The sequence below is a fragment of the Lycorma delicatula genome, chromosome 4 (genome assembly GCF_047948215.1).
Source record: "Lycorma delicatula isolate Av1 chromosome 4, ASM4794821v1, whole genome shotgun sequence".
Lineage (NCBI taxonomy): Eukaryota > Metazoa > Arthropoda > Insecta > Hemiptera > Fulgoridae > Lycorma > Lycorma delicatula.
In genome coordinates this window covers 45,226,510-45,251,950 of record NC_134458.1, presented here as the reverse complement: position 1 = coordinate 45,251,950, position 25,441 = coordinate 45,226,510, and the positions used below count along the sequence as shown (strand labels likewise).

The window sequence follows — 25,441 nt, the reverse complement described above, 5'->3', positions numbered from 1 at the left end:
TACAATTATAAGTTACCAACCAGATTAGTTTATATTAAACTGTTAAAATAAACAATAACAATCTATTAAAATAATTATTATCTATTAAAATAATCTATAACAATGTTTTATTAAGGTTAAAAATTAACTAATTAACCTAAATAAAAACGAATGATTTAATAATAATTTTTAAATAAAATTTTTTTAAATAACAAACTGAATAAACCATTAATTAGACTGTTTAATCTTATTAAATAATATAAAGTTATATGTCTGACTAACTCAATTACCAATGTAAATTAAAACTGATAAAGCCAAAAAGTGAAAAAATTATAAGAACCAATTTTTTTGTTCCCCAACACCTGAAACCTTTAAAAAACTCCAAATTCAGAGTAAAACTTCTGAAGTGCACAACTCCAAATATTTTTTTTTTTTTTTACAAGTAGGATACTAAGAGCAAAACATTGCTAGGCTCTTTTTATTGGACATGTCCAACTATTCTCAAAATCACTGTACAAATTTGACCCCACCCACCCACTGGTCTTTAGTCCTAAAAACTTGTATACAAAATAAAAGAACATACAAAAAATACAGCATAACATTATTCCACACTTCTGAGTAAAAAGGAAAGATGGTTATGATTAAAACTACCAGAGGGAACACAGCTCTATAAATTTTTATGTAAGGAAGCTCAAATCACAAACATGATGAGAACATGTGTGTCAAGCATAACAGGACACAACAGAGAAAAGTAAAAAATGTTAAATCTAACTCCTCAAAGGGACACAGTTTTAAAACAAATTATGAAAATGTGACCCAGAACAATAGATACAAATTCCTAAACATAAAAAACCTCTGGGCAAAAAATTCAATAAGTACCTTTCTTGCTTAACATCTGAATATTGTGGGAAAATTCATACATTTCTGTAAGGACCTTTATAAGAAGGAAAAGTCCCTCAAATTTGTCTTTCTTTTTTTTATACATAAAAGGAAATAACTGGCAAGGGACTATTTTTAGTTGAGCTATAATTCTAAGAACCATTAACCAAATCAGGCTACACCCCACATGGGAAACCTAGCCTCCACAAAGCAATCTTTTTTAACCTTACTTCACAGTTACCATAATGAGAAGAATGAATTCCCTGACCAATGGGTTAAATATATTAGCATGAAAACCAAAGCTCAACTAATGCAGTGAGAACATACCAGTTCTCCTTAAACACCCATAAAGGCCCATCAAACACTTTCTTCAAAAAAGTTGATGCCATCAGTTTTTTGGATCATAAAGGTGATCTTTGTTGATTTTATAGAAAGATGCACGAAATTAATTTTGAAACTTACTGCGAGATAATGAAGAAATCGAGAAGAGCCATACAAAACAAAAAACATGGCATGATGAGTTCAGGTACTGTTTTTCTTCATGACAACACTCACCCACATACTGCAGTACACACTCAACCCCAAATCAACAGTTTCAAATATAATTAACCTTCCTTCATACAGCCCTGATTTGGCTTCCAGTGATTATCACCTTTTCTCAAAAACGAAAAAATGGTTAGTGACAATGTTTTGAAAAAGAGGAGTTGAAAAACAGTGTTACTACCTGGCGTAATTCACAGGGAGCAGAATTTTATGACAAGGGTATTCAAAAACTTGTTTACAAATATGACTAGTGCCTTAATTTAGATTGCAATTATATAGAAAAGTAGCTATAAGATGTATATATAATAAATTGTTTTGTGGACGAAATGATTCCGGAACCGATTTAAACTTTCTCCATACTTAAAATCTCAATTAAGAAAATCGGTTTGCACCTCCACGTTGGTTCGTCTGGATAACCAGTTAGAAACGTGGAGATTTCTACTGGTGAACTAAATCGGAATCACCTCTCTGGATCACATCCAGAGCTGTAACTCGGGAATTTATTCCCACCCAAGGCTGACTTGCCTTTGAAAGTCAAATATGGAAGGTCTTTTAAGAAAAAATCCACCGTCTGGTAAATACCAGAGAAGGCTGCACTCGGATCCGGTGGGCAGCTGCTTAAAAGATAACAATGAATCGGAGCGTTTGGAAACATCCAAAAACAACACAACTTCAAAATTGAGGATAAAACACAAGCAAATAAACTACATTGCCACTCACAACATTAATTCTCTAATTCAACCCGGCAAACTAAAAACTCTAACAGACATAATGGACAAACAAAAAATCCTAATCGCAGGACTTCAAGAAATGAGAAACACCGATCGAGAACCGTTTGAATCTCAGGGTTACAGAATTTACAAAGGAATCCCCGGGAAGCGTGTGATGAAGAATTGCCCACAGTTCGGAACAGGATTTGCAATCAATCTTAAAATAATTGACTCAGTCGTAGAATTTAAGTCTTACTCCCCCAGGATTTCAACCTTAACCCTAAAATCAGCCAATAAATTCTACACCATAATAAATGTCCAAGCTCCCACCAATGACAAAAACAATCTTAAAAAAGATAGAGAAGAGATGGACAAATTCTGGGAACTTCTTGACCAAACTGCAAACAACATAAATAAGACCCACACCAAGATTTTAATAGGGGACTTTAATGCCCAACTTGGTAAAGAACGAAGATATCATGATATTATCGGAAAATGGCCTGCCCAGAAGAAAACTAACAAGAACGGCCAAAGACTTGTCGAATTTTGCAGAAACCATAATATGATCTCAAAATCCACCTATTTTATGAGAAAACCAAACAAATTGAAGACTTGGAAAAAAGGGGAATGGCAACTCGATCATGTTTGCATGGACCGGAATTATCACAAGGAGATTTATAATGTAAAAGTCTTGAGAGGAACAGATACTGGATCGGACCATTACTTAATTAAAGTTAAAATAAAATTCACCCTGCATAAAAAGAAAAAATCCCAACCTAAAAACAAAAGAGCTTATGATCCACATAAATTAATAAACAATGCCATCTTTGAAGAAACAAAAAAAAAAATCAAATTAACTAATAATTTAAAAGAACGGACATCCCAACTGAAAGAAATAGCTGAATAACTAGCCCCTATAAACCCAAGAAAAAAACACCAATGGTGGAATGAAGAATGTGACAAAGCATTCAAAGACCGACACCGGGCTTGGATCAACCACCAAACCCAGAAAACTGAAGAATCTAACCACGAATTCACCAAACAAAGAAAAATAACTCAGAAAATTATAAGAGGAACCAAACGACAAGCCCAAAAAAACTTGATTCAGCAAATAGAAGAAAGTTCCAAGAAAACTAACTCCCGAGACTATTATAAAATTTTTGGTCAGGCTCTTCAAAGATATGAACCACCCACCCTTATGCTGAGAGGAAAAAAAGGAAATATGGCCCACACCAATAAAGAAAATGCTGAAATTTTGGCAGAAACCTTCAATAGACTCCTCAAATGTGACGACTCCCCAGAGCTTTTTGAGATTGACACTGAAACTCCAGTTAAAACTTCACCGGTAAATATCAACCCGCCAACAATTCAAGAAGTTCTCACAGCCTTAAATGAAATAAAAAACTACAAAGCAAGCGGAGAAGACCAGCTTTTCGCAGAACTTTGGAAACACTCATCAGTTTATTCAGTCAAAACTTCCCTACATCTATGCCTCGTGAAAATATGGAACGAAGGAAAACTTCCAGAACACTGGACCACAGCCCTCATTCATCCATTACATAAAAAAGGGGATAAAACTAATCCGGAAAACTACAGAGGCATATCTCTCCTGGATTGCACATACAAAATCCTGTCAAGAATCATATACAACCGATGCAAAGACCAACTTGAACTGGAACTTGGGGAATACCAAGGGGGATTTAGGCCATGGAGAGATTGCCTGGAGCAAATAATATCCCTAAAACTTATGATGGACTTATATAAAAGACAAAAAAACAACTAATAATCACCTTCGTCGACTTTAAAAGGGCCTATGTTTGTATACACCGACCATCCATGCTGAATATTCTGAGAAACCTGGGCCTTCACCCTAAACTCATAAACATGATAAAATCAACTTTAACCAATACCCAGTCCAGAGTGAAATTCAGAGGTGAACTCTCTCAACCCTTCTACATAAAAACTGGATTGAGGCAAGGAGACGGCCTCCCACCACTCCTTTTTAACTGCGCCCTCGAATTTGTCATGAGAAAATGGTATGAAATAAATCCCAGAAATATAAAAATGGGTACTAAGAAAAACTCCATCACACTAAATTGCCTAGGATTTGCAGATGACCTCGCTCTTTTAGCAAATAATATTCAAGAAGCCAAAACACAAATCATGAGCCTTCAAAACCTAGCACAAAAGATAGGGCTTCATATCTCTTTCGAAAAAACTGAACTAATGGCCATAGATCCTCTGGTAATAGAGCACATTACGGTAAACAATCAGAAAATTAAAATAGTAAAACAATTTAAATATCTAGGGGAAATAATAACTTATAATTTAAATGAAAAAGTGACATGGCAAAACAGGACAAATAAAATAATTAAATCCCAAAAATTAACTTGGTCAACATATAACAAAAAATGCCTTTCTGCTAAAACAAAACTTAAACATTATAAAACTGTAGTACAGCCAGAAGTCACCTATGGAAGCGAGACCCTTTTCAAAATCACTCAGAAAAACCGAATTGAAAAAATTCTGAAAATAGAGAGGAGAATTGTCAGAACGTGTATAAATAAAAAAACACCAAAAAGAAGGCCAATGGTGGATTGTGCCAAATGAGGTGGTGTATCGAGAAATAGAGCCTGTTACTGATACTATGCGGAAAAAAAGAATCTCTTTCTTTGGTCATCTCATAAGGACACCGGAAACAAGACTCAAGAAATATCATTGAAAAGCTCTGGTTCCAAAAGCTAGAAGAAGGATGGATCAAAGAAATTAGAGAAGATATGAAAGAATTGGGAATTTCCCTGACTGACCTACTGAATATAACTGGAAAAATTACAAAGCTAAAAGACAAAAGCATTAGATTTAAACAAAAGACAGACAAACGACAAAATACGAGGAGGGTGTTTACGGATGAAGAAAAGAAAGCAAGATCTGAACGGATGAAGAAATACTGGGCAGCTCGGAAGAGTAAATAACACGCTTTTCTCAGAAAAGATCCAACTAAAATTGACTTAAGTGGTCCCATGTTGGCCGTAAAAGCATAATAATAATAATAAATTGTTTTTTTAATAACAAATCGGAAGTTACTTTCCAAATAGCCTCCATATGTTGTTTTGGGTCATGGATATATTGAAACCTACTTTTTTTTATTCTTTTAAAAAAATTATGAAATATATGTTACAATGACAATAGTGTAACACTTTTCATATAATGATAGTAAATGAAGTTGAACTAAATTCACTTTAATTTTTAAAAATTGTCACCAATTTTCTTAGAAGTTTGTACTAGAAAAGAAGTTAGTGTGGGGAAGCTTTTTTTGTAATAAAAGACAGTCTGACTATAAAAAATTAAATTATTCTTTTAAAAAAATCCATACTTGGTATATCTGGTTTAAAAAGTAATGAATGTAATTTGATTTATTATTGAACCTACTTACTTAGATTCCAAATGGATTTAAAAAAAATTTTACTTTGAATACTTGAACTCTGGCTTGGTGAAAACACTGATTTAACAGTAATACAAAAATTCTCCTAGAGTAAGTTTTCTGTATTATGCATTAACAGGCATACTAAGCTTAAGGCAAACAATTTCACTCTCAATAATAAATCAAATTATTTTCATTCCTTTTTAAAAACCAGCTGATATACCAAATATAAATTTTGTAAGGGTAATTTCATTTTTTTATCGTCAAACTTACCTTGAAATACAAAAAATCTTCCCCACATATCAAGCTTTACAGTGACCAACTTCTTTTCCAGTGCACACTTATAATAAACCCGTAATGTTTCCTTCAAATAAAAATGAATTTAGTTCAACTTCATTTATCATCATTATACGAACACTGTTACGTTATTGTCACTGTGTATCATATTTTTAAAAGAATAATAAAACAGTATGATTATCTCATAAATATTACCTTATTACAACGCTACTCCAAACTAAAAGCAGTGTTTTTAGAACTCTGAAAAAGTTAGTTTCAAGTTTTCATCTAAGAATTCAAAACTAAGTAAATGGTTATGTAAAATCTTAATGGATGATAAAATAGCCTCCTATGGTTCTAAATATCATCAAATCATCAATTACCTTTTAGATTAAAAAAGATACAAAATAAACTAAACAAGATACTATAATACTATACATGTTAATCAACAGCTAATTTTTAAATTCAAATTGAAAGTACAAGGTAAAAATAAGAATTAATAACATAAACCAAAAAAGTACCTTTAAAACATCCGTGGACAATTTGTCATCAGATTCCATATGATTAGTTACAGGCAAGCTTATGCTGCTAACAGGACTTTCCGAGTCTTCCATTGCATCAGAAGCTGGAGGAGTAAGGATCAGAGAGGAAGAATTTATTCCAACGATACCATTAGTTACTGTACCATTTGGAATACCATTTGCCAATATATTAGTCATTATACTACCAACAGGTTTTGCAGGATTAGTGGTACTGCTTACCACACCAGTATCGACAGTAGTATCCATAACATTAGAACTTGACGCCACAACCATATTATTATTTACAACCACTGGTTTAGTAGTGCTATCTGCTTTTGCAATTACTACTGATGATGGTGTCTTCAAACGAACTTTCGATTTTCCATTTTTTAACACAGACTTGAAAGATTTCAGTGGAGCTTTCTTGCTCACAGGAGAAGACGGTGGATTTGAAGCTTCTGTTGAATGACGTACCTCTACACAAAAATAAAATAAAAACACATGAATAACTAATTAACACTATGCCAAATTAATTCTCCCACATCACTTTAATTTTTGCTATTCATTCTAATATCTGATATTTATAAGTTTCACCTAACTTAATCTTAATACATACATGTCATTAAAATAAGTATATTGAAGCAGGTAGAGAAGATTACAGAAGAATACAAAGAAATTGAAAAAAGAAAAATCTAGAAGAAATGAGAAAGAATTTTTTCTAGAAAGAATTTAAAGAAAAGCATAGAAGATGTGGACAATGGAAATCATTATGACTGAACAAACAAAAGGGTGGATCGGGAACTGATATTGCTCGTTAGGCCCACAGCCGGGAGATATAAATACTGTCGAGGACCAGCAGAGTGACAGTTCGGTACAATGTTCGATAAATATGAGTACAATTTGCGATGAATGCAACCAAACTGTGCAAGAGCATTCGGAGTGAATGTATGGTAACATATGAATAAGAGTAGGTCATGAATATTCCATTTTGGACAATGGTTAAGTATGAGAAGCCGTTCAGTGAGTACTTCGTGAACAGTAGTCAAAATTATATTATTCATTTATAAAGAGTAAGCTAAGCTAGTTCTTTTAACATTAAAAGCAAATAATTCTTATATAAAGTGAACTATTGATTTTGTGATTGTTATCTTGTTAATTCTGTAATAGTTTTAATTTGTTATTGAAAGGTCTTTAGTAAATCAGAATTATATTTTGCTATTTATAATTGACCTATTTTGTACATTTTAAGTTGTTTAAGTGTAATAAATTGTATTTGTAAGAACTTTTATGTGCGCTGTCAACAAAAATTTATATGCAAGAAGAATTTTTATGTGCGAACATGCAACAATATGTTAATTTTACTTTTTAGTCTGTGCATATTTCAATATGTTGTTTCAGCTATATTACTGATTTCAAATAATCTTCTTTGATGTTACAGATCATGCTTAATTAGTTCTTTGACAGAAGTTATGAGAAATTAGACTTTTATCAAAGATAATTTTTTTACAACAATGCTGGTTTATGTAGAATACTAAGGGGCAACTATAAGAGAAGTTGCAGTAAGATCCTTTAAGAGCAGATATGTAGGACTTTTCACTTCAATTTAAAATTTTTCCATTTCACTTCAATACAAGTGATGAAAGAAAATGTGATAAAGTAACCCCCAATAATAGCAACAATTTTCTCATTTCACTATGTGCAACAACATAATTTTATATTTTACAACAGTATTAAGAACATTTTCTTCAGTAAAAAGAATGAAAATTGGTCTTATGTAAGACCACTAATAGAACCAGTGAATTGGCTCTGTCCAGTATAGATTATTCCAAGATCTTAAAAATAATTAGATTAAAGTTTACATTAGTCAAATACTTTACCTTATCTCACACAAGAACGTTCTATGAATTATAGAAATAAAATTCATAAAAATCAAAATTTATAATTAAAAGTTAAATATGGACACAAATTTGTCAACAGCAGAAAGGATATTCCTTATAATTAATACAACAATTACAAGTTTTAACTGCATAAAACTAATTAAATATACCTATGTGATTTTTCAGACTTTGAGGTTTGACAACTGCTTGACATGTTTCACATACTACGACACTAAACTGGTCTCTTTCTGGGCAAAATCCAAATAGGTCCATATCTGAAACATTCAATATAAGTAGTTAAATACCGATCACAACACAACATGTAAAAACAGATAAATTTTTCAACCTTTTATTTTCTTAAAAATGCCAACTACTAAATATCAGGTGTGACATTTTACCATGCTATTGAACCTACTGATTTAAACATAAATGACCCAAGATAAACCATAAGTTCAACTATTACACTTCAATACAAAAACATTCACTGTGTTTTCATAAATTAAATTTTTATATGCTTAAGAGAAATAAACAAGGTTTTGAATCAATAGTTTTGACATTTTTTTTTTAACAGTTTTCTGCAGTTAAGATAGATATATAACACAAAACTGTTACAAAAAATCATTCAATAATCACCGTGCATAAATGAATCTATGATACTACTTGAAGATAAGATTCTCTAAGTTGACCAATTTCTGTGATATTATAAAGTCAGCTTTGCACAGTTTTTGTACAGCTTTGCTACTGGAGCCTGTAAGCAGCTCCATCCCTTGTTAGTGTAGTAAAGAATATGTGCAGATTGTTATATCTTTGGATCATAGCCAGAATGTGTTGTTAATATGATCCTAACAACAAAAGTTATCTGGAGACAGTGTCAAGGAACCTTTAGTAATAAAACATAATTTGTTTGACTTAGCCACAAACTATCAATTTTTCATATAATAAAACAACTACTACCACTACAAGATACAATAATTTAAATAATACTAATTTACTTTTTTTTTCATACTTCACCGTCTTTTCTTTATAGCAGAAACTTTGTGAAATAAATCTGAGTAAAAAGGGTCTTTAATGGACAGATTTCTTTTTTTTAATTTAATATAAAAACTCTTATCTTATAATTAAAGTTTAAAAATTGTAAAAAAGATGTTTATCTCAGGACATAATTATATATTTTCAGGGTCATACTAAAGCAATAAACAATATAAGCACTGATATATGATGCTATAATATAAATACACAATAATACTATATAAGATATGATAGTGAATAATTAACATAAAATATAAAATGCAATAGCCTATTCTATAATAAAAACCACTATGGTCATTGACTTGGCTGATTAATCCTTGGTAGTCATAACATACAAATATATTGTAACAAGACCAGCATAACGGACCTGAATAACGGAAACCGGGCAATTAAGAAGAAAGTAGTAGAAAATTATAATGGATGGAATTTAGAAGAAATCCTTTTTCTAAGACAAACAGGTCCATTTACCAATCATTCTTTGTAATACTGCCCACTGGTACACTCTCAACAAATGTTGTTCAATGAGAAGAATTACCAAATCAGGGTAGGAATTTATGGGAACGTGTAAGGACTCTGATGATCAATCTCACACTTCAATTTGGGTCTCGTTCTGCAGGTCAAGAGGATAGGAGTATAAATACTCCAGGAAAGATGAGTTAAGTTTAGTTTTGAGGAAGCGAGTATAAGCATACTACTGGTTGTGTTCTATGCAACTGTAAGAAGCATTATCTGTCAATGTGTAGTGCTGAACAGTATGTTCGACGTGATGTTACAAGCATTCCAGTGTGTGAATGAATGCAGGAAGTTGTTCGGTGATTTACTGAAAGACCATTAGTGAAAGGGTTAAAGCATTCCATTCATTCATAACAATAGGGTAGTTTTATTTGTGAACAGGAATGGTATTTGCAGTGAAAGAAATTTAGACTAATCTTATCTTCGTAGTAATACAATATCAGTTTGTAATGATGTAAATATTAGCAGTCGTTATAATGTCTTCATCAACTGAACTGAATTTTGGTTTTTATGATTTAACTAACTGTAAATAAATCCTGACCTTACTTTAAATTATATCTTGTATGTAATCATTGATTATTATTATTATGTTATGGTTGTGGTTACTATTATTATTATTACTGTTATTGATTTGTCTGACTTTACTTATGTACTGAAACTAATAAATTGTAATTATATAAACATTTTTAATTCTCAGTCTCTCAATAACCTGATCGAGCCACCAACACACAACAATATATTACACTAGTCTACTAAAAAAAAAAAGTTTCTTCTGTTAGATGCATTCAATAATGCAGTAATGTTAGATGCCTTCTAGTATTTTTTACAACAATTTCAAATCTGTAAACTAAAATTGAATGGAGGGCAGGGTTTTTTCACTAATACAGATTTAAAGAAAACCTGATTTTCTAAGGAATTATACAGCAAATAGTATGATACTTTATCTTACCTAGTATCTGTTTTTCTTTAGTTCTCTCCTACAGTCAGCCTCTGGAATGTCCCTTTCCAGTTTTAATCAGTAATTGATAAACATAATCGGGCTCAATTCCTTCTTTGATTTGTGCCTCACTGATTTTGGGAAACTTGTTTTTAAGGTATATGAAACTTTGACCATTACAACCCATTGCTTTAACAAAATTTTGCATCAAACCAAGTTTAATGTGATGGTGGAAGATACACATTCTTAGGGTTCACAAGAGCTTGACAAATAACATTTTTCTGCCCAGCAATGTGTGCTTCTTTCGTCAACCAGTCTTTTTTGACGTAGTGGTTTTTCTGACTACATTAAAAATGTAGTATCTCGTGTTTGACTCACATAAGAAACAACAATATTTAGAATAACCGCAATGACATCTTAATAAAATGGCTATCATCTTTACATCTCAATAAATAAAAGTGACAAGAATACTTTTCATACTATGTCATCATCAGAAAAATTTCATGCTTTTATATGTCTCCTTCATTTGTGCTGCACAAATAAGAGGAAATGATGGTTTCTAATTTCCAATGTAAAGGAGGACACCTTTCAAACTAGTTTTAGAGGAATCTATAAACAACTTTCATTCCATAGGATTGTGATGCTGTAATAGTTCATCTAATAAAGAATTTACATCATTGCAGTACTCTATATTATTTTGTATATAGAACAGATGCTAAAATTCTTGCTGCCTGACAAGGAAAAAATATATTTTAATGCCACTTTTGAGAAGGAGCCTTTTAACCTTGAAGCCAGCAACTCTAACTGCATTTTAGACAAATTAAGATCATGAATCAGATTAGTAAGTTCTGCTTGAGAAATTTGTAAGGTTCAGTGTTCTCACCTCAAAAATCTGGATTCTCTTCTTCACTAATTTCTAAATCACCACAGCCCTCTTTATCAATATTTTTTTATAAACTCCATGTTTCTGATAGAGCTGGAACAGGTAAAACTCTTGATTTGTTGGAATAGGTCTTATAGCTGAAAAAAGACTAGAATTTGCAACAGGTTTCTTGATTTTACTTGTGATGCCTTTGAATTTTGCGATACAAAAATAACAGTCCATCAAGGAGTCCTTAGACGTTTCTATATAATAGGGCCAGCAAAAGGCAAATGACACAGCTTCCCACTCAGCCAGCAGCTTGGTAAAGTTACAAAAGAATTACAGCAGATAAGATATGAAGGCACAAGGCTCATGTTTTACATCCAAAATAGAGTTCATATTATTATTTTTTTTTTTTTTTAAGCAAAGGAGTAATATTTTTTCTTTAAAATTTAAACATTAATTCACCACACATGTAACAAAAATTGTTAGGATGTATAGAACTGTGAAGCATTTTTGGGTCATTCTGTGTCAAATTAACAACTTAGATAGCCATTCACAACACAACTGGGATTTTCATGAAATCTAGTATGAATCAGCAGTTGATAGAGTTATGAGAAAATACAGAATCTCAAATCTCTATTATTAACCGTTTTGTTTTTACAGCCCTTCAATTTTCTGGAAAATGGCAAATTCTGACGTGACAATGGCATTAGGTCGACATAACTTTGTTACTTATGAAGGTAGAATGTTAAACATAAACTTATTTGATGCTCTTTCATATGATATACAACAAGCCTATGTTTACATAAATCTTTATTTCAAGGTCACTACTGCCTTTGACTTCTGACTTACAATTTCAGAAAAACAGGTCAATCTTTTTTATGAAAAATACATCTTATTCATCATTCATTATATTACAAAATAGCTGCAAATGGATTGCGAATGGAAAATGGACTACTACTATGATGTCATTTGATCGGAAATGTGTGAAGCAGAGTATAAGCCGTCCAAAGAAACTTCGACACATGGAATAAAATGATAAATATTTTATTTACATAATCACTAAGAGTGGGTGAAGAGGGGGAGTGGTTTCCAAAGGCATGATGTACCTCACAAAATTTAATTAAATAAATAAAAATAAATTAATTTAAAAATGCGCACAATAACAGAAATTAGGGTTATTTTGTCAAAATTTTCATTAGAAATTAAGGGGTCAATAACCCCCCTGCCATCCTCTTCACACCACTAAACTGTTTAGCAATAAGAATGCATAGTATGAGCCAAAAAAGTCAATATATTATATTAATTTATTATAAAAAAACATTTTATATCTATTTTATTGTATCACATATTTACAATTTTTCAACTTTTACACATTTTGAAATTTGCAATTTGCGAAAAATCTTCATGTGATTGGAAAAGATGAAAGTTATTTTCAAATTCAGCGCTAAAAAATATATAAGAATCAATGATCAAAATCTAAAAAACACAACCGCTGCAAGCTTGTTATCAATTCTAGTTTGGCATTCATTCATTGCTTTTCAGCAATCAAACTTCATAAAAAAATTAAAAAATGTAATTAAACCCGAAATCACATTATGTGACTTTGCTGAAAATTATTCATTTGTGCTACAAGATGAAGCCCAAGGGTTTCACTGGAAAAATCAACAGGCTGCAATTCATCCTTTCGCTATTTATTTCAAAAGCCAAGAATTTTCAGACACTTTAAATGATAATTTAGTTATGTCTGACTGCCTTAAGCATGATACATTAACAGTTCACTTTTTTCAGAAAAAACTAATTCAAGTTTTAAAAGAAAAGTATAATATTGTGAATAAACTAATTTACTTCTCAGATGACTCAGCAGTACAATATAAAAATTGTAAAACTTTTGTGAATTTAACATATCATAAGGATAACTTTGGTGCCACGGCGGAATGGCACTTCTTTGCCATATCACATAGCAAGAGAGCATGTAATGGTCTTGGTGATACTCCTAAAAGATTAGCATCAAAAGTAAGTTTATAATGCCCATATCAAATAACAAAAGTCGCTAAGCTTTATAATTGGGCCCAGTCAAATATTAAAAATATGAATTTCACATTTGTTTCAAATAAAGAATATCAAAAAGAAGAAAGGTATTTAGCACCTTGTTTAGCAAAAGCAGTGGCGATCCCAGGTACTCTAAAGTTGTATGTTTTTTTACCAGTCAGGAAAGGATATCTTAAAACAAATATTATTTCCAAAAATGAAGAATATGAACAACATAAAGTTTTGCATGAAACAGAAGTTGGTTTTCCTGAAATTTCTGATATAAAAGGTTTTGTCACAAGCATATATAATGGCGCTTGTTGGTTGGCTTGTGTATTATCTACAAATGATTTGACAGAAGTGGAAGTAAGTTTTCTTCACCTCAAGGTCGATCTCCTTCTTATGTTTTACCAGTACACAGTGACATTCTAACATTACCTCAACAGGAAGTTAATCCGAAAACTGCCACTGGACATACATACATATACATTATCTGAAAAGGAAACTACTCAGGCAAATGAAAAATTGACAGCGAAATAATCAGTTATTTCAAATCAGCACATAAAAACTCTTAAAATTTAACCTATTACTTATGTTATTAGTAAAATTTTAAAGAAGCGGTAATTGAAAGCCAATGAAAATATCAGATTACATTTATTAAATCATTATTATAAAAAATTATTTTTATTAAAAAACATTAATTTGAAAAATTAATCAGTACATTAGCATTAATCAATATACAAGTGCTGTTGATGAATTTTATCAGACTATTGTTAAAATTAATACAAATTAAAATATTTATTTAAAATAACACTACTGAAATGAAATAGTTAATTTAAAAATCTATAAAACTTTAGTTTGAAATTTTTATTGATTTGCCTTACTTTTTGTAAATTGTGTAAGATTTTAAGACGGTCATAATCTCCAAATCATAAATGCCATAACTGTAATTATTTAAAGAAATGCATTATTACATTTTAATAACTGTACAATTATTACTTATATTACTGTAGCTTCTTGTATTAGGAGAAGTGAGTCTTGAGAAATTATATTTTATATATAATTATGTTTTACACTTGAGTTTTTTAAAGTATTTAAAAATGTATGATTTATTGTTTTATTTAAAATTAACCTAATTTCACTTTTAAGCATAAAATTGAATGATGGTGTGTAACCAAACCTTTTCATAAACATATTTTTACCTAACAAAAAAGGATATTTTGCAACTGACACACTCAGAGAAAATAGGCTTCCTAATTACCCAATGAAAAAACAAATTTGGACAGTTGCTAGATGGAATGATAATGCAATGGTGACAGTTGCCAGTAACCACAATGGCATATATCCATTACCAAATACGAAAAGATACAGCCAAAAGGACAGAAAGACACTGTAATTGCTCAGCCATTAATGATAACAGAATATACTAAAAGTATTGGTGGCATTGATTCCTACATATTGGAAATTATAGAATTCAAGTGCGTGGAAAAAAATGGTAGTAACCACTATTTATAAACTCTATCAATTCTATTATAATAAGTCATGGAAAATATACAGATATGCAAATATCAGTAAAATCAATCAAATTGATTTTAGGTCTTCTCTTTTATTATAACTGATAAAGGGTGAAGAAATAAAAATACCACGAAGCATTGCTGAAAATGAAGAAAAAAGTAAAGATAATTTTCCTTCACCATCATTAGCAACCAAGGGTTAACCGTATCAAAGACAGTTTGCCAGAAGATGTTCGTTAAGATCAAATAGGGCACATATTATTTCAGAGCAAGTGAAAACAGCTAGACGAACATGTAAGCTATGCAAAAACCATATTAACAATATTGTGTATAAATACACCTGCCAAAGTTTTTCAAGAATTTCATTCACAGCAAATAAACTATTTTAATTTTTTTTTATAAAAAAATTATTTAGTTAAAATAATTTTTTTATTAAAAAAAAATTAAAATAGTTTATTTGCAACTGTGTTACATTTAGTTTAATAAATTATAATATAATATATTCATATGTCTTATTATATTCTTCAGAAAATGATATTTTTGCTTGCTTTTTGCCAAAGGTGCATAAACAAACCATTTTATTACCGAGCGAGAATTGATTTTTTTTTGTTAATATGAAAATATTTCAAGCTTTATATACTTAATAATAGATAAAATAAAGGACTTATTTAGAAAAAAATTGCATATCTTTACGCGAGGCAGTTAATGGGTTAATAATTAATATTCATTGAAATCTTGTTATAAAACTAATTAAAAATTTTTTAAAACTTAAATTTTCCTAAAACATGATACACATTTTATTTTTTATCTCCTGATCCCAAAGCAGTCCCAGTTTCAAATTTTCCCAACTTCTTCATAGTATAATTACGAATAACACACACCTTTTATTAAAAAATTGAAGACCTGTTTTTTTCAAAAATTAAAGGTCAGAGGTGGTGATCTTGAAATCAAACTTTACATAAAAACAGGCTTGCTATCACATGAAAGAGCGTCAAATAAGCTTTTAAATGAGATCAGGTTTATCACTCTACCTTAATAAATAACAAAGTTATGTTGACCTAACACTACTGCTGCAAGTCAAAATTTGCCATTTTCCAGAAAATTTAAAGGCCTCTAAAAACAAAACAGTTTTTAATAGAGATCTGAAATTTAGTATTTTCTCATAACTCTATCAACAGTTAATTCATACCAAATTTTATGAAAATCCCAGTTGGTCAGGTTGTGGGCCTTGTTGATTTAACATGGAATGACCCTTTTACATAAATTACTAACAATCCACAAAAACAATATGTATAAGCACAAAAAAAAACCAATACACAACTGTATCAGAAAAAGTAGAAATAAAACAAAAAACCAAACTTGCAATGTTAGTCGCATAAAAGACAGAATGTAAACAATTCTTAAGTTTAGGTTACTTCACAGTAAATCAATGACTGAATGACTACATTAATTATGATTCATTAGTAAAAGTTAATTATATTACTGAAATGATTCTTTTTTTTTTTTTTGAAGGGATGAGTCATAGCAAACAGTAAAAATGTAATTTTATGATGTAATATCACATTAGTCATTCTGGACAATCCTCAAAACTATTTCAATCTGAGCCATTTATAAATATTGTTCATTTATAAATAACTTCAATTACTTAACTTCATACTTCATTATTAGTATGAACATTGACACAAAACAAATATTTACAAGTGTTTAGTCGTAATAGAGAAAATAAACTGTTTTGACAATTTCCATTTTTTACTAGAGAAAATAACAAAAAAAAAATGAAGCCCTAAGAACAAATTTTGGGGTTGCAATTGGATTCAGCAGCAAAAAATACAAAATAACCCTAAATTATCTGTGTAATAAAACTCTTGTACACCAGTCTTATTTTTATATATTTTTATCTGATCAATGCACCTGTTATAACTGGTAATATATGCTTCTTGAGAGAGAAATTGACAAACTACATTACAGCTTTTGACTAACCTGTCTACTACTAACCCTTTGTATAACAATTACAAAGGCTGTTCAAAATGTAATAATAATAGTGACCCTGCGAGAAAATTTATTGCAAAGAGTGTTAATACTGCATACCATCGTGTAGCCCATTCTTTTAGCCATCTATAATGATCAGTTTCAAGTTGATCGGTGCAGTGAGTGGACATATATGACGATTCAAGTAACATGTGTTACATATTCGCCTACCATGTCCAGCATGGATAAAAAGTTAGAGCAACGTTTTAACATGAAACTTTTAGTGAAACTTGGGAAAAACAGAAAAGACACAAATGAATTATTAACTATGATGTATGGAGAAGATGATATGAACCATTTGACCTTCTGCAAGTGGTATAAAGCGCTTGATGAGGGTAGAGAGAGCATCGCTGACGAGCCACATAAAGGACACCCTTCAACAAGTCGCACCAAGGTTTTTTTTTTTTGTCTGGCATTTCTCCCACCACCAGCCCATTCAGTCGACCTAAAGCATAAGACCAAACGTTCGTACCACAAACAACTACTGTGCCTCAAAACAGTTTAGCGACCAATATCCTAATTAGTTCCTAAAGCTTACCTAACTGCATGAGAAGAATAAACATGGTGCCCTACACCATTCGCTTGTGTGTCCCACAAAGCTCGTCATGTATTACTAAAATTGGCAGGTGCACCCCGTCTACATACTAAAATTTATTTTGCAATAAATTAAAATTTATTCCATCAAGGACAGCAATTTGCTGCCACGCCTAGGTCGCTGAATGCCAGCAAGTACATATCCACCATATTATAGCGCTTGGAGCTATATTTGACTGATGGCCAGCAATTTCTTGAGGATAGCTTCCTACAGCAAGTGGTAGAGCAGTCTTATATCCCTTAAACTACTGATGCCAGTTGAATAAAGCAACAACATCTCCCATACAGTCTGACAATGCGGCTCACATCACACTGACTCGTCACTCATGAGTGCCCAATTTTCCCCTTGGCATAAGTTCCAGGGTGGCCTGAGTTCTGGCCCCCCAAGAGCTGGGCAGTCAAACATCATGTGTTCGTTTGACTGGACCTCCCTGCAGACACACAGCTCATCTGCTTCCAGGAGGAACCGAAACAAATATTGGTTCAAATTTGCATGGTTGGAGAGCACTTGGGCTCCCGTTGCCCTTAAAAACAAACTAGACATAACATCCCCCAAGTCCTGTATAAATCTATACAAAGACCTACCCTTAGTCAAGGTGTGCCATTCTTGCTGCTATGCTTCCATCGCGAGGCTGCCTCCTCCGCAGGCGGGAGATGAGCAACTGTTTGAAATTTAGAACCGGTGCATTGCAATCACCAATCCATTCTGGTACAAGCCCGGCTCAAAACCGCATCCCAAATACCTCGGCCTCCCTACCTCTTCGCAATTTCCACATGGTCACACAAACTTTCACCACTAAATCGATTGTAAGAGCCTTTCCCAATACGGTGGTAGTGTAGGAGGTTGTTTTAAACACACCAATGCATACAATTAAGGCTCTGCGCTGGGCACTCCTTAAATTTTGATTAAGTGCTTGATTTCTTTCCAACCTTTGTGCCCAAATGGACACAGCATAAGAGGTCATATTTTCAAAGACACCTTGGTACACCATGTACAAATGACGTCCCGACAGCCCGTAATCGTTCCAAGCAATCCTCCTAAGCTTATGTATCACAGAGTCCACCACTACTTGCCTAATGTGGTTGCTGAACAGCAACTTCTCATCAAACAAAACACCTAGGTACTTATGAACTCTAACTCAGCTGATTACATAGCCTTTATACTTAATACTGGGATTACAACTGTATGATAATTTGTCTGCACCCTTGAGAAGTATACATTTCGTCTTGGGCACAGAAATCTTTAAATTTTACATGTCCATCCCGTCCTCTGCAGTTAACAAAGCTGCCTGTGCCCAGTCTTCTAGCTGTGGTTGTGAATTACCACAAACTAAGAGGAGACAGTCATTGGTGAAAGCCTGGGCCGTGACCCCTTCTGAATGTCAATCCCAGAAATCCGTCTAATACCAGGTTTCACAGAAGGGGACAGAGAAAGGAACCCTGCGGGCTTCCCCTGATAATTGATTTTCCACAACTGGGTGTGCACTGTTAAACAGAACCATACAGTTAGACAAATAGTCATGTACCATGACCTGCAGGGCTACAGGAGCATTGCGGCGTTCCAACTCAAAAGAGAACAGAACTCCAAAACACAAGGAAGGAAATGCTGCCTCTATGCCAATAAAAATTGTTAAAACATATTTACAGTCGGCGCTTTCCACCTCGACAAGGGCATTTAAAATGCAATCCTCGGTGCCAACTCCTTTCAAGAAGCCGTATTGACCTCGATTTAGAAAATCGTACATATCTATGTTTTCCCAGAGCCATTCCAGAACCAGCCTTCCAAGCAACTTGCCGATTACTGGCAAACGGCTAATGGGTCGATAACTGCTGACCTCACTTGGATCCTTTCCTAATTTTAAGAGAACCCTCACCAAAGCCACCTTCCAACAAGTCAGAAAGCAACTCCAGCTAAGGCACCCCGAGAACAGCCTGCCAAGCAGCTCTCTTATGAAAGGCAGCAGATGATAAATATATCCGAGTCAAGCTGTAGCCGTATAGCCGAGTGAATTCCTGGTGCCTTTCTCAGTGCCATTCGAGAAACCATTCATTCTATATCTACAGCCCGTATGCCAGGGAATGGTGTTTCACCCTCCCTGATGCCGATTTCTGCTTCACCCTCCGGAGCATCTGGAAACAGAATATCCAGGAACACCTGGTAACACCACAGATGTTAACATGTGATCCCGACCACCAAACCCACATCGAACACTGGACAGCACGTGCAATGGCTTTGGCCGGACTTAGCGAGCCGCAAGGAACTGCATTGCAACTCGTGCATAGAGTCTTGCCAAAATTTGACTTCAGCTTCCTTGATAGCAAGAACATACTCACTACAGGCACTCCAGTAAATCTGCAGACACTCAGCGCGCATGTCTGAGCATCATGTCAATGATAATTTCCATTAGGGGGTTACGCCATCTTTTAACGTAGCCACACCAAGTTGTAAAAAATACAGCTGCTGCTATCATTCGTGAAGAACAATGAATTACCGTTAGGAAGCTTGCCACATGTCTAGACATTTCAGTTGGCAGCGCATTTTCAATTTTGCATGATGATTTGGCCATGCGACACGTGGTCTTGCAGATGGTTGTTGCACCTGCTCACACCAAAGCAAATGCAACATCATGTCTCCATGTGACCTGTTATCATGGTTTTGTGGGGAAGCAAACGAGAAAATGAATCGAATCATAATCGTAGATGAACATTAATGAAATTTTACTGCATCATGACAATGCACAGCCCCACATCGCTCACACTGTAGTTGATTTCTTGAACGCTTGCTACATCGCAACTGTACACCACCCACTGTGGTCTAGATTTGGCCCCTTGCGACTTCTGGCTGTTCCCCAAAGTCAGGTTTCCGCTCAGGGGACGGAAATTCAATACCAATCACAACGTCATCAAAAGCTGTAAAGGGGCGCTGCAAGGAGTTTGAGAAAGATGGTCTGACATTCGTGTTTAAAAAGTGGCAGGAACAGTGGGGAAAGTGTATTAGAACCAAAGGAGGTTACTTTGAAAAAAGCAAGTAGATTTGGAAAACTGAATAAATATTTTTTTCTACAGCATTTTTATCATTACTTTTTGAACAGCCCTCGTACATTGCACAAACACTTTACTATTAGTATTTTTATATTAATTTTTTCCCACATTGGACTGAGACAGTGAATAGTGTTTCATGAGAGAAAGTAGTAAATTGATTTATAATTTTACACTACCTGTCCAAATCTTTCTTGTGACTATAATGTATGTGAAGCAACAGAGGTATAAGAGGCACTAGTATGAATTCCTTTAAAAGTGGATAATGATGTATATTGTACAGCCAGTATCTGAGATTAACAAGGTGACACATCTCTTCTAGAGCTAGATATCACCTATATTTCAATAATATGCTAATTTTTCACAGCATATTTACATCAATGAAGAAATCAACAGAAAATCACTACCTTCTTCACTCTTCCCGAGTATGTTGGGTATGGAGTGCTCATTATTCTTGAGAATGATAATGGTGTTTTCAGAAGTAACTCTTGGCTCTGCCATTTTGGCTACAACCCTTGGGAGTTGTAGAACCCAGCAGACAGATAATTAACCAAAGACAGTTATATAAAAATAACATTTTTCATAGAAAACTAGGTAAACATTATTAGCACCTGGATTCTTGTCTAGAAGCCAAATATTGTATAAATTACTATTATAGTAGTCATCAGGATGGCAGATCTAAAATTTTAAAATGTAACTTCAAAATATAATGTAAAATCTAAAGAGATTACATTTTGATGCACACGCATGCACAAGATGAAATAAGCATACTACCACCAAATACTAATGTAATATTTATAAATTAAATAAATAAACACTACAAAATTTTAATTCTGCCCACACAACTTGAAAAATATACTTGTTGACTGCTGACTGTAGCTAAGCCAGAGGATTCCTGAGTAATTAATAAGGAAAACACAATAAAAGAAACAAGAAAGGTAAAAAGAGTGGTGCACCATATAGAAAAGGCTTTTAAATAATTTGAACACTACTTTAAAAAAAAAGTAATTAAAGCTAAATGACTTTTACTGCATTCACAATACACGCTGCACTGAATTACTACAAACTTCAAAATCAAATCACCAAAATAAGTATTTCTAATAAGAAAAATCTCAAAAATATAAAAAAAAAAGCAAAGATGATGGCTGAGAGTATGCACTAGACATTGTTAGACAGATTTTACGAGGGAATACCACATTAGATGTTGTTAAACAAATTTTACAAAGGAATATCACATGATAAGGATAAGCTGTTAAAAGTAAAAGAGCCAGCTACAGTATAGTGTCATAATGGAAAAATCTAGGAAAAAAAAGGAATTCAAAAATATCTATCTGAAAAATAAGTAACATCTGGTTACTTATTACTATATTACTGCTGGAAACAAACCTTGCTTTGGAAGCTTCTTAGCCGTAGCTGGAGGTTTGTATCCACATGATGGATCCTCCCCTGCGTCTTCTAAAACAAAAGAAGATTAAAACTATTTACCACATATTTACAGAAATAAACTGAGACATAGTACTGAAGACCTTTTTTTACAAATAATAAAATCCAGTACAGTGATTTATTACTGTCCCAAGCATGATAATAAACTGCATCCTTCAAGCATAAGCAGGCTGGATGGCTGTTGCTGAGCATCCAGAAGAAGCTTGTAAAATAATCCTGTCCACACTACGCATACTATATTAAAATTTAAAAATAATATAACAATATTTGTAAAAATATAAACACAATAAAAATGCAGTTTTTAGTAAGATATAGCTTCAATTTTTCTTTTATAGTTTCAATGAAATTTTTAATTTACTGTAAATCATTACCAGATCCTTAAAAATCTTAACTGAGAATCCACAGTAACATATAACACATTTTCTTAAAACTAAACCTGCATCACTAGTAAAACATCATAGAAAGCATCAACCTGACATACAAAGCAAAAAAAAGGTTATGATGAATTAGATGCCAACTGCAGTCACATTAAATAATCAATTCTTTCAATTTATAAAGAAAAGGAATCACCATTCCATGTGTCTTTTCCCCCAAGCCACAGAACACTGATTATTTACTGACACCTCAAGAAAGGTTAACATATAGTTGTCTACAAGACAAAACTCATAGAGAGCATTAATTAATGCAACTAAGTCATAATGTCAATATCCAGACAGCCTCTCTGTAAAAAAAAAAAAGTATTACTGCTACAAAAAATAAATGACACTAATTGTTATTCAAACCTCAAATAATTACATCCGTAATCAACTGAATAACTCCACTTTAATGAAAAAAAAGTGAAAACAGGTTCAGCAGTAATAAGATTTAAGAATTAAATATAAAAACATAATTAAAGAACTTCCTGTATTAAAAGAAGACAACTGCAAAAATTACAGTAAACAACTCAAATTAAATCAAATACCAATAAAAAAATTTATCTCAAAATACTTAAAGGTTTCACAAAAAATAAATACCTAACCTACAATATTTTAAGCATTCTCATAAATACCGAGTTTAGCATTTTATAAACATTCTTTTAAAAAACACCAAATTAACACTACATACATAATCAAAAATATTTTTCCACAAAACCTCTAACCTTAATTTATTCCAACAGTTTTCTGCATTTGTTTAAGGTCACAGATTTTGTACATCTTAAGAAATATCGTCTTCACGCCACTTTCGGACATGAAATTGACTAAACATAATTATGATTCCAACAAACATATATAATGACATGATTATAAATTTAAGTAATTATTTGAGTAACAATAAAATAGACATTTTGTTCAACGACCCTCAAGATTTAGGTTACAAGCAATATACTAACACTGTTGTTGTTACGAACAACCGAAGTACTTTTCACCAATTGAAAGTATATTACAAAATTACATTAAATATTCTCTATAATACTCACCTTTGGGGCTTATCCGTCCCAGAAAATCTGTCCAATTTGACCATGGTTGCCCCTGAAATCTCGTAGGACTTGCACTTCTCATTGCCATCATTAAAAAACTCTAAACGTTTATCAACCTGAATGGGGAAATTTAGTGAATTTGTACTAAGGATATCAACGAATCCGTTACTAATTCTTACACTATGCATACCATTAAACAATTACAATAAAAACTTTCTAGAAAAATTAAACATTCAATTACGACTCCTACGAAACAATCTTGCTTAAATACGAGTTTCTAGTTTTGACACATTACTACATGCATTCCATAAAAAAAAGCAATTCGTTTTAAAACTATATACATAAAATATTAAAAACATCAAAATCTGAAAGTTGACCAAAATATATGTAAAAAAACTTCATTGTTAGGTCATTGAAACCGATAGTAACAGACTAGACAGAAACACGAGGTTCGCACAGACTCCATAAGAACCCATGACTGTCAATGCAATTGCATAAACGATCTAATCTCTCAGAAAACTGATAACTACAACTGAAACAAAGAGGGGGTAGTGTAGTTGTACAGTCTTTTAAGGTCATTGAAAAATGTTCTTAAACAATATAAATCAGAAATAAACTATTATTCGAAATGATAGGTGTAACTTTTTCATTGCTTTTCCAAAAGGTGCCACTGTTATAAATATTTAAATGTTTTCATGAATAAGAATAATGAATCGGTTTGAAAACCTAATAACTTAACTTTATTGGAAAATTTTAAGTAATTTTAATTAGATTTTAACTTTTGATCTCGTCAGACAAATAAAATAAAATATAGTTTTATCTCATTATAAATAGAATTGTTATACTGCGAGTAATGTAAACCACATAGTTTTTCATATTATTTTTGTCCATTAAAAAATATCTTTGTAACATTTTATAAAAATACAACATAACATTTTTTCTTCCATAACTTCTATGAATCAGAACAATTTCTAAACATTTCCTCTATGCAATAGCTCATGTATCAATCTCACAAGTAACTTTTAATTCCAAACAATTGAAACTCATTTTTGATTCGTTTACTGTTATCAGTTCCCTTTGTCCAGTACTGACATTCTGATGGAAAGGTAATTAATCAAATTGTACTCCTGCTATAAAATTAAACCACATTGTTTCGCTTTGAAGTTTCTTGATGTAAAGTTAAACAATCATCATAATTAAATTTAAGTTAACATTATTACATATATAATCGTCTGAAATGTAATATGTCCTGTTCAGCTCCTTCAATAAATTAGTTTTCAAAATAAAAAATGCTGTCGAATCATTTTTGTTGATAAATATAAGTATGCACACTATGCAGACTATCGCTGGTACTGCTACAGAGGATGTACATATAGAGGGTCTTCCTCCTAGACCCGCCTCGGACTGCAGCAAAGGAGCCAAACGGCTGAAATAAAGACAGTCTCCAACGGAAAAGAAGGATATTCCTTTGGGATTCGAGGAATTAGTCCGGAGACATGAGAGACTTACTAAAGATCTTAAAAAGAATATGGACAAGAATGTCAAGGGAACTATTTGTGAAGTGGAGGCAGACCTCAGTATTGTGGTAAAAGACTTGAGAAGAATGGTCAGGAATTCGGCATTCTGAATTGGTAACACATCGACATAGGAGGTTGCCACCCAAATGATGGTCGCCACTGGCTGTCCGATTGCAGACGGGTTGGATAATGGGGTGCCCGTTTCACAGGTGGCATAATTGATCAAGAGGCCGAAGACGGTATTCCGAAATACATATATTGGAGTACCA

The 25,441-nt window shown here is 32.6% G+C and overlaps 1 protein-coding gene across 3 annotated transcripts in view; it reads right to left on the bottom strand.

The window, feature by feature from the left end:
- The window catches only part of LOC142323337 (ataxin-7-like protein 1), a 59,991-nt gene extending 35,841 nt beyond the window's left edge, over positions 1-24,150 (bottom strand). For 2 of the 3 annotated variants that reach the window (XM_075362830.1, XM_075362829.1), the window contains exons 1-4: positions 23,656-24,150; positions 22,143-22,211; positions 8,377-8,481; positions 6,330-6,805 (exon numbers count right to left, since the gene is read on the bottom strand). In XM_075362830.1, coding sequence (XP_075218945.1) covers positions 6,330-6,805; positions 8,377-8,481; positions 22,143-22,211; positions 23,656-23,746 — 741 coding nt within the window. In that variant the 5' untranslated portion in view covers positions 23,747-24,150. The remainder of the gene's footprint in view (positions 1-6,329; positions 6,806-8,376; positions 8,482-22,142; positions 22,212-23,655) is intronic. The other variant, XM_075362831.1, reaches the window with a different exon arrangement.
- Positions 24,151-25,441: the final 1,291 nt, after the last annotated feature.